At 33.7% G+C, this 11,396-nt stretch overlaps 1 protein-coding gene across 1 annotated transcript; it reads right to left on the minus strand.

Annotated features, from left to right (window-relative positions):
- Window positions 1–349: 349 nt before the first annotated feature.
- On the minus strand, window positions 350–6,650 carry LOC147404231 (putative plastid-lipid-associated protein 4, chloroplastic). Its single transcript, XM_086440100.1, has 6 exons — window positions 6,285–6,650; window positions 6,073–6,186; window positions 4,981–5,076; window positions 2,250–2,324; window positions 1,245–1,312; window positions 350–943 (listed from the first exon to the last, which is right to left on the minus strand). The coding sequence occupies exons 1-6, from the start codon at window positions 6,588–6,590 to the stop codon at window positions 871–873; spliced, it is 732 nt and encodes a 243-aa protein (XP_086296226.1). The 5' UTR covers window positions 6,591–6,650; the 3' UTR covers window positions 350–870.
- Window positions 6,651–11,396: the final 4,746 nt, after the last annotated feature.

Consider the following 11,396-nt stretch of genomic DNA (forward strand, 5'->3'; position numbering starts at 1 on the left):
GATGCACCAGATATCCGAACCCTTTCATGGTTTTTAAATCTCGTCCGAGATTGAGTCGACTTGTCCCAAGTTGTCTCGATATCATCTACCAACCAGATGAGTTGACAAATCGTCTGAAAGACATGGTTTGCTCTAATTCCAAGGCTTTTTTATAAATCTCGTCTGAGACGACTCGTCAAAATGAGTTTTTAAAATCATGTTTCTTGGGTCGTGAAGGGGAATAAAAAGCCCCTACTTTGCCTACTTTAAAATATCAAAGTCTTAATATTTAATTTCAAGTTTTTCAAAGTAACTACCTCAGTAACGAGACATATTTACAATGTCTCTTAAAATTATTTCAATTGCCTACTTGGACTCTGGCCTTGACCAGATTGAAAAAAGAATCTTGATCCTGCACATTAGGGAGTTGAGTAGTGCTACCTCATTTCTAGTCCTTCATCAATATTCCAGGTGCCATATATTTTTCAGGAAAAAAATACAATTTCAATTTAAAACCATGATTTTAAAACATATGGTATCATTATCACCTCTCATGTATTTAAAGTATGAGATTTAAAATTATACAAAACTTGTCACAGCAACCATGAGCAACACCAAGCACTAGCAGAACCCTCTTTCATATATATAGACTTTTTTTGGCGGATTTGGAGGGCTGTCTGTAGAGATGAGGAACACAGTTTGGCAGCCTATACACGTAAAAATTTAGAAGCAAAGATCTGTTACCATAGTTCGGATATAATCCACTTTGTCCAAAGAGCTGCTGCATAGGGAGATGAGATGGCCAAGCAAAACTTGAAAAAATCACCTCCATTCTCGTGGCAAAGAAAACTCACCAACCCAACATTTACAATTCTGACATGAGTGGATGCATCAAACAGGAACTCTGTAAGCGGGATCAACCATTTTCAGGATAAACAGGTTCCCTTTGTCACCTCTTGAAACTCTGGAAACAGAAGGGAGTATATTTCGCGTAAAAATTAAACTTGCCTTCATTGTTTGTAAAATAGTAGATAGAGAGGTCATCAAATAGAATAAAAGAAAAACATAGGTGTAGTACAAGTAGTTAACCAAATTTGTTTAGCTGACCCCAAATGTTGGGATAAGGCTTCGACGGTGTCAAAATGTTTATTTATTTATCAATAACTAGGTGTCTCACTTGGAGAAAGAACCGTCATAAGTAGTTAAATTTGAACAGGGCACAAATAATGTAATTAAATTCGTTTAGAAGTTTTGCTTCAACTTACCTTAACTCTTCGTCCAAATATGTGATTTCCAATTCACCACGAGCTCTTCCAGGTGCCTTAATCGATATCTGTGGAACATGGATTAAGAATAAATTATGAGTCAAATATGATGAGCAATTTTTTTACTTGAAATAGGAAGAAACTACCAAAATAGTTTTCATTGCAATTAGTGAGAGATTTTTTGTGGGAACATTCTGATTATGACCCATATTCAATTTGGGAATGATACAATGTTCTTTTCTTATCTTTAGTTGCTCCATCTGGAGCTCTTCTTCCTAGCAAAAAATGATGCCTACGTAGGCAAGAAAAAACAAGAAGAAAAAAAGATGCCATCCTCCCACATTTTCATAACTAAGCCCCATCGAAATACAAATTTGGCAAAGAAAAAGTCTTCATAATCTAGAAATAAGGAAAACTATCTAAACAAGAGGGCTTTGACCCTCGAGATAATACAATTCACATCTTCTTCTCCATTGAAAACACATTTGTCTCCAACTTTAATTCACACCAGCGAAACTCTAAATATTCTCTCCAGCCTTGCTGAGTTGATCCCAAAAAAATTAAATAGTTACCCTTCAAATCAACCTTTTTTGGACCAGGCTATTTGCACCCACCTGAAGCACATTTTGGGATAGGATGTATAGAAGAAAGTGGGCGCATAATGCATAAAGGTGAGTGCAAATAGAATGACCCTAAACCCTATTCTGTAAAACTCTATTTAATCCTACTGTCCAGATTTTAGACCAGCACATTACTTGAGTCCGGTTCCATCTTTTGAGACTCTCTAAACCCTATCCCACTTCTTAGATCCCATATTTAACTGTCCTCTACCTAAAAATGTAATTCTAGAACGTCTACAACTAGCAAAAATGGTGAGAAAATCTTACTGGCCGTATATCAATTCTAAGAAATATGAAAATTTGCGTCTAAAGGTGAAATATCATTACAATCATCAAATTAATTTTACATTTGAATAAATCTTTATTAATAGAGAAATTTGCTTACCAGGCCTAAAATTTTGAAATTATCAAATTTCACAGCCACTTTTCTTGAATTGAGAGGCATTAAATCCGCTGTTACCTGCAGAAACAATGACTGAACTGAAGCATAACATGCATGAAGAGGATTGGCATGAATATTTGAGACAAATAAAAAACGTAATCAATCATTGAAAAATTTCTTTAACATTTTGAAACATCCATACAAAGAGAGAAAAGAGAAACATAATATACATGAAGATTGGCCTCAATGTTCACATGCACGCTCCATATAAACATGACTACGAAGTTGTTCTCCGCAGTTTAATGTATCGCAAGGCATCTGAGCAAGTTGGAAATGGAGTCTTATCTCTAAATCATTGAGGTTTCTCCTAAACCCAAATCTTCAAGATAAATCATCCCGATCCCAAGACATAAAGCCATGCATGGGAGATGTTTCCTGTTAGAGAGAAAAGAGTTGGGTATTTTTCCAGAGATACACCTAATCACCATCGCATCTCCAGAAGACAAAACCTTGTCCCTCTTCTCACATTATAGCTTAAGCATTTAGAGAATTCCATGCACATTGTGAATGCCCCTCCAAACATTGCATCTATAAGATGACCAGGCCTTGATCTTGTCCCAATCGAGATTCCTATTCCTATAATTGGATAAAAAAGGAAGGTTTTTCCCCCAAAATTTTTTTGGTAAGGAAGAAGAAAAGGTGATCGATAGAACAACCTATAAGCGAGAGAACCAAAAAACAGAAAAGCGAACAAAACAATAACATAGCAGTAAAAAATCAGATCACCCAGTACAGAGACACCCCTATGCAGCCTTTGAACGTAAATGATCCCATCTAAACAAGTCCTCAAAGAAAACACCTTAAAATTCTTGAAAAGCTGTATACCAACGAAATAGGAACCCCATTTTTCCCTAACAGTTACTTCCTGCATAGAGGTTTCTTTTCATTCAAAGATCAGTTTGTTACTTTCTCTCCAAATTGCCCAACCAACCACAAAAGGGGTCAAGCTCCATAAGATCCTTTCCCTCGACAAAAGCACCAAAGAATGCCATGATTGGAATAAAGAGGATATTCTATGAGAGAATATCCAATCTAAATTAAACATAGGAAGAAATTGGACCAAATCTTTGACGCAAAAGAACAATGTCTAAGGATATGGAAAACATCCTCCCCACTTACCTTGCAAAAACAAAAAACAAAAAGCAAAAAAAATTATACCTCGTGACATTATATAATTAAGGGTAGGAAGTTATCCAAAAAAAAAAAAGAAAAATTAAGAGTAGGAAACTTATTCAAAACCACAGTTCAAATGAAGAAACCTACTTTAGAGGAAAGCTTAGGACCCAAATTGCAAAGTGAAGAAACGAATCTGAGGAAGGGTTCTAAAAGGCTTTGTAGAAGGATTTGAGAAAGATAATCCATCTTGTGACATGTTCCACACCCTACAGTCCTCAACCAACTGATCTACATACACAAGAGAGTAGCATTCATAGCTTTGAGATTCTTTTCTAAAAGCTTTCCCATGTCAACTAGGATTTTCTATATAGCCCTAATGCTGACTCCTACCCAAACACCTTGTTCATCAAGTTAATAATCAAACTGAAAATTGCCTCAAAACAGCCAAAGAGACCATTGAAGAATCTAAGCCAACTTAGAGATGTCCCACAAATAGCAAGACATCATTACAAACTGTAAGTGTCTCATCAATGGACCCAGAAATAAGTATATATATGAGATTGGGTTATATGGACCGAAGGACCACTTATCTATAAGAACCAAATACATGTGGTGCCCAAAAACACGATTGGATGTCACATGGATGTAGAGCATAAAGTTTTAGGAACTCCAAAAAAGATTACACTATTGGATTTGAATTTTAAAATTAGGAGTTCAGTCACCATCCATTTTCAAAATCTTAGATCTGACGATAAAAATTGTTTTTTTGATATTTTGAATTTTATTTTTTTTCAAAATCTAATCTAGACAATGAAGTCTGGAGATCTGAGGTGTCGTTTGGACTAATGTGACATGGCCTAAATAAGGAGCTCAGTCCAAGCTCTACATGGTCCTTCAATCCATGCAACATTTTCCCTATATATATGTTCGAAGAATAAAAAGAGAGTAGTTTTGGTTTTTTTTGGAAGTGCCATCTTAGCTAAGTTCGTAATATGTGTGGGGTGTTGTTCCCACATCTAGGTTTTAACCCCCTTGAACCCACTTTCACCTTGCTACTACCAACCCTTTACCTATTAAAAAAAATGAAAACAAAAGAGTAGTTTGCAAGAAGTAATCTGTATCTTCATGTGTTTTTAGACATAAATGTGAAGTTCGGCATAAAATTGGCTAGCATTTGGAAATGACACCCCTATGGATTGGTTAGCAGTGGCATAAAAGAAACCATACTAAATTCATGTTCAACACAGTTAGACCATCCATTCTTCAATTTAGTACAATTAAAGTTCAAACAAGTATATTTGTTTAAACATAAAACAAGGATGGTAAAACAAATTGTAGATGCATCCATTAATCAACAATGAAAAAAGGCCCAATCTTGTGGTGCTTCAAAGTATAGAGGGATAATTTTCCAACAAGAACAATGATCAACAATTGATCTTGTAATTAGTGGTAATGAGTTTGTTTGTTGATTTCATCAATTGTCAGCAAAATAAAAGTCCAAAGAAAAATGAACATTTAACGGAAGTAAACGATAAGAGGTGAGGTTAGAAAGAAGAACCTGATTGAAGAATGGCCAAGATTCCATATTTTGGGCCCTTAATGTATCCGAATTAATTGCTTGGTAGTTTGCTTTTGATCTTAAAAATTTGGGTCTCTGTCACAAACTTAGCCATCGTAGTCAGTGTAATATAGAAATTTTATAAAATGTATGTATGACTTCATGACTAACGTTTTTTATATCAACAAATTAAAAAAGTAAGAGAAGAAGCAGGAAAAAAAAATTACTTTCAGCTATTTTTTGTCCTAACGAAGGCATGCATATGCAAATAAACAATATTGGAGAAACTCTAGATAGTAATTTACAGCCCAATTCCATTAAACGGTTGCTGGATCAGAGAACAGTGAGTCTAAAAAATTTAACTCATTGCAAAGTTCATAAATGTCTTAAATTATTGAAAAGTTGAGATTAAATCCATTAAAGGATAAAAGTCAGGATTTAATATTGACTTTTTCAATAAATCACAGAATTTGGTTACTATAGATCCCTCCATGTCCGGAAAATTAAACCTTCAAATATGTTAGCAATCCATAAGAACTAGAAGGTCAAAATGACCGGTCAAAGGAGTTGATGTGTTTAGTTCTATTCTTCTCCTAGTTTCATAACACACCCATGTAGAGGGATCTTTCTGACGCTAAGCACACTGCATCTCATGGATACCCATTAATGTTAAATAGGGTCCCATCCCTAAGATCAAATCTCTATGTCACATACTCACTAAAATGTAAAGGAAATGTGTATTGTATTCCTTTATCATATAAATTATAACAGTTAACCAACCATTAATCATAGATTACACTCAGTTCAAGCTTGCATAATAAAATTTGATGGGTTCATTTTATCAGTAGCCACATCCCTAAAGTGATTAATCGACACAGATACAAAACAAAAAATTAAGCAAAACCCATTAAACTAAACTGTTTAATTTAGAGATATTCTATTGTCACACCAATTTTTGCTAATGCCACACCAATTCATATGTATCAACAAAGAATTAGCAACAATCAATCCAACCCAATTATTCCATATTAACATACCATAATTTGACACAAAGCAAAACTTGTTCAAAACATTCGATAGAACCCAACATACCTCTGTTTGCAAAATCGATCTCGAAGTAGTATAAATAAGTTCCCACTTTCCATTAAGTAAATCAGACTTTAGTGGCTCCTTCACTGGATTCACAGCTTCTAATTCGCGTGTAATCTAAATTTTTTATTTAAAAAAAAAAAAAAAGAATTAAAAATCAAAACTTTTTCTTTTATACCAACAACACTTAAACGATAAAGTAATTCCTTATGTACCTGATCGATTCCTTCTTGATCTTGAGGAGTGGCATCAGCACCACGATCAACCATAGAGATTGCCTCGAGAAGCTCATCCTTGAGGGTTTTACTGTCTTTCCCTTTCTTCAAGAAAGATGTAAAGAACGAAACCCCAATTCTCCACTTTGCAGAGTTTGATGAGATTTTGATGTTGTTGTTATTGTTGTTTGATTTATCAGGAAAGTTAAATTTTAGGGTTGAAGAGTGAGAGAGGACAGAAGTATTGGAAGTTCGAGTGATTGTTGAGAGAACAGAGGACGAAGAATAAGAGCAAGATAAGGCCATGGACTTGAACTAGAGAAGCTTTGATGGTTTGGGTTCGTTAAAAATGGTGGGAAATAAAGCTGTGGCTGTAAGGTCTGGTAGTTGGGAAGCTGTGAGAGTAATTATTGGCTGTATTAGGTGTACATCGAGTTTAATATGAAGTCCTATGTCAATTGTCAACAATTCGACACGTCATTGAAGGAGAGAATTTTTTTTTGTTCGGTTAATAAATAAAAGTGTACACGACTAGTCTTACTAACTTAGTAAGATTCAACTCTTACTAAGGATAGTTGAGCTCGCTTGGTGGCATCCAAAAACATGATTGGACGCCACAGAATTGCAGAGGTAAAAATTCTATGAACTTTGAAAAGAATAAAAATGTTAGTTTTCATTGTTGAATTTAAATTTTAAATTTTGGCGTTTCATCCATCCATTTTCAAAATCTTGGATCAAGCTCCAAAAACCATTTTTTTTAGGGTTTTTTTTTTCCTAATTTACTCGACATGTTTTTCCATGAAATCTAGAGGGCTTTGTTGTTGGATTGATAATGTAGCAATCCATCCACTTACACTTTACTAACTAACTTAGTGAGGAAAAAGGTTTTACTAAGACTTATCCACCGACAAAAGACCTTAAGATTCGCAAAACAAGACCTTAAGATTTTTTATGTGTCTTGAGGTCTTGTTTTGCTTATCTCAAGATCTTTTATGATGAATGGGGTTTTGTAAAGCTTTTTTTTTTATTTCTTACTAAACTAGTGACACTAGTCGGACTCTAATCAAATTTGAGCTTAAGTATCGTTAGTAAGAGTTAAAATCTTACTAAGTTAGTAAGGAAAGTGCTTTTCTAAATAAATTTAAAAAAAAATGATACTTTTGACTTTTCATATAACCATGTTTTCAAAATTCACCACTTGCTCCCCTTCGTGGAGGTTTCTTTGCCACAATAAAGTAAATGACGTAAATAGCCTCATCTTGAAGTGCCCTTAGTCCCAAAAAGTACTCTCATGTATATATGCTTGGTAAAATCTTTTACCCCTTATCTTCAATCTTGAAATTCAACCTACGAATCTCCGGAACGATATTGGATTTTTTTTAAATAATAATTAGAAGATAGATGAACTTTTGGATAGAAAAATTAAGGTCCTTTTTACAAGATGTCAAGGTAAGGTTGAAATATGAATTGAAGTAAGTAATAAATAGATTAGTTTGGTGGAAGTTGAAAAGCTTGAAGATGATGTGTTTTTCAGAGAAAAATAAAAAGGATTTGATGGAGGATGAAGGTAATATAGCATATAAGTCATTTTACATTGGTCTCTTATATAAATTTAGGTCAAGCGGGCATGTCATCAGTTTGAACACACAGGGAGTATCTCTAATATTGATTAAAATGTGGATAAATATGTATAAATCACCAAGTCCCTTGTTGATGAGGCCCGACCATACAAACGGGCTCATGACATGGGTAAGAACCAGCTTAGACCCATGTAAAGACCATTACTAGTTTTGAACTTGCACATATAGACAGATCTGAGGTAGGGGAGTCAATGGGTACCCATTTACTCGAAATCGAAACCCTAGTTCTGGTTCCCTTTGTATTGGAACCAATTAAAGTCGAGTCTAATATGGAACCAAACCATTAGGTCCTATCCGACTCGTGGGTACCCGGAACCAATTTATTTTTATATTATACATGATTTAAGGTTTTTCCTATATTTTAAAACTATACATATGTATCATATAAAGTTCTTCATTTTTTCATATAAACTAAATATTGGAACTTGAAATAGATCATCTCTTCTTAAAGTTTATTACTTGTAAAGAATATGATTTTTAATTTTGAAAAAAAGTCATTAAATCATATTTTTAGTGAAACAAAATATACTTAAGTTGATACTTTGTAGATAATATGTTATTTTTTTAGAAGAATTTTTTTTTTTAAATATGTTTTCCCATTCGATTCTTGAGAATCGAAACCGATAGGTACTTGTGATTTTTGACGGTTTCGATTCCACTTATTTTAAAATCGGAATTGACAAGATTCAAAATCGAAAAAATATAGTGAGTATAGTTCTAACTTTATTAGGAACCGAACCAGAATTGACCCATTGACACCCCTAGTCCAATGGACCCAACCCATGCTATACATTAGGGTTTGAAGTAGGAGTTTTAATGGTTTCAGTTCGTGATTCCTATTGATTTTGGTTCTCATAATTCGATTCCAAGAGACCCAACTCTAATTAGTTCCAATCAAAAAGGATTTTGAGCCGGGTTTTTCGATTCTAATTTCGATTAAATCGGTACCCATTGACACCTCTAGACAGAAGTACGAACTGTCCAAATCAAATCTTCGTTGGAGGAAGAATATTTTGTTGGCTTGCATTGCATTGCATTAAATACATTTATTCGATAAATAAATTCATACTAAAACTCTAATGGGTTGCCTATGTCTCTTTACATTATTTGAGATTTGTAAAGGAAAAAATTTATGTATGACACAATGTGTAAAGAAAATGGCACTTTGGAGTCGCTTGTCAAAATTTTAAATTAAGGACTTAGGACCTTTAAGAATAAAATATAACGATCATGGAAAATAATTTATTGTAATATGTTGAGAAAACACAACACAGATAAAGGTTTATATTCTCATTAGATCCTTTAAAAAACAAAACAAATTCCATGGCTTATTTTACCAAGCATCAAATTAGGTAGTTTATTTATTTGGTGGCTATTTGTATAATGCATTATCGTATTAGAGTTTACCCATACCTACGGCATGGGTACCCTCTTTGGGGCTATAAGGGTGAAATAGGAAAAATAATAAATTTGGAAGGGTATTATTGAAAAGGACAAAGAAGTAGTGCCCACTTTAGCGTTAAAGAGATAAATGAGGAAAGATATAAGAATTTGAGAGATATAAAGAAAGAGGGGAGGAGAGGAAAAACAATAAAGTTGAAGGGGGTGTGAAGAGGAAAAGTAACCTAGTGGTTGAGGCGACATTTATCCCCCACAAATGAGTCTCACTATTGTGTTTTATAGACTAAAGTTTGTCCCCTATAGAAATGGGTCCTACCATTGTGTTTTATTAATTAGATTTTCATTACCTCCACAATAATTTTATCTTATTATTTTGTTAGAAATTATATTATTTCTAGATCATGTCAAGTATTTTTTTCATCACATAAGATCAAAATTTACCTCAACATCGAAACAACAAACCATTCTTTTACTAACATGTGAGGATTCTATATTTGAGAAAATGAGAGACTAAATGCACTTTTTCAACTAATTGATATGTTATTCATCATGAATGTTCTAGCTTGGTGAAGGGATTATGATGTCATTTATCGAAGCATGCTAGGCACCCAAATGAATGGTCGTGTGTTAGCATAGTCCTTTATGAATCACTCATTTTTAATGTTTCATGCCAAGTGCACTTCCCACACGACATTGATGCATTGGTACGCTGGTAAGTGACCTGGAATCGTAATCCTTCCAAAAAAAAATATCATCTCATGAATCTCAATTTCATAATTTTCAAATAATGTCACATTAAAGAAAATAATTTATATATATATATATATATATATATATATATATATATAAAAGATCAACATACCCTTGTCTTTTTCATTAAAAGACAAATAGGAAAGAGTATTATTGGAAGGTGAATTTAATGGATCAGTGTTAACGTCCTTATGAGATTTTGGACGTTAGTATTCATCATAGAGTTGGATGCAAGCTCAACACTGAGATGGCTTGTCAATGCACAGATAACCATATATTTATTTATTCAAGATACAAGTTTGAAAAATCAACAATTCTCTGTGCACTACCAGGTCAACTCACTATTGAATCCAGTGTCCAACGCAGGTAGATAAGCCTTTTCCTCCCCTATATATACATGTAATTTAAGCATAAAATGTATAAATATAAACAAGACACATATTTCATGAAAAAACACAAAAAGAAATTAATAAAAAAACCAACTACTGAGATAATAAGACAAGTTCCGACCGTCGGATTTTATGTTTTACATTTCCCTATGATAAATCCAATGGTTGGATTTCATATATTTGATGAGTCAAAGAATTTATACGTAGATAGTGGTGGGACTTGGGGGGGGGGGGGGGGGGGGGGAATATATTAAATAAATACATTTAATTTTCTGGTCAGTCTTGGTTGGGTTTGACAAAAATTCAAAGGATTTTGGATTCTTGGTGGCCTTGCTGAGGTGTGAGAAAAATTGGGGGTTATTTTTGGAAAGAAAATTTACAAAACCCATATGAAAACGACGACTAAACCAATGATAGAGAGTCACTTTGCAGAGCAACTCTAGTGTTTCAATTCCACCAAAGTCATTCCCTTTGTTTAAAAATTTATAATTCCAAAAAAAAAAACTGCCCAAACCCACCCATGTCCCTCTCTTTCTTTCTGCTATTCTTCTCTTTCAATCCATTAAATTTCTTTGGTCTCTTGCTTTTCAAGCACTTGTTAGTAGCCTTTTTTTTTGGGTATTAATTGCAGTAAAAAGTGATTCTTATGGTTTAGTTAATAAAAATTCTCAATCTTCTCTCTTACTAAAATTGTTTTAGAAAAAGAGAGAACCCAAAAGAGAAGGAAAAAAAAACCCCACAATAATGAGATAGAGAAGTTCACCTGTAAGTCTTCCATTTGGGATTCTAGTTTTAGTCTGATAGCTTAAAACTCATGTTTTATTTTGTTGGATTTTTCTCTTTCCTTGCTGAATTGTTTGAAACTGACTTGCATGTTTTCCCTGTTTTTTTTTTTTTTGGTGTTAAGAGAGAGAGTTCTATTTTGACTTTAA

This window comes from Akebia trifoliata, chromosome 4 (genome assembly GCF_017979445.1).
Source record: "Akebia trifoliata isolate Shusen 1 chromosome 4, ASM1797944v1, whole genome shotgun sequence".
Classification (NCBI taxonomy): domain Eukaryota; kingdom Viridiplantae; phylum Streptophyta; class Magnoliopsida; order Ranunculales; family Lardizabalaceae; genus Akebia; species Akebia trifoliata.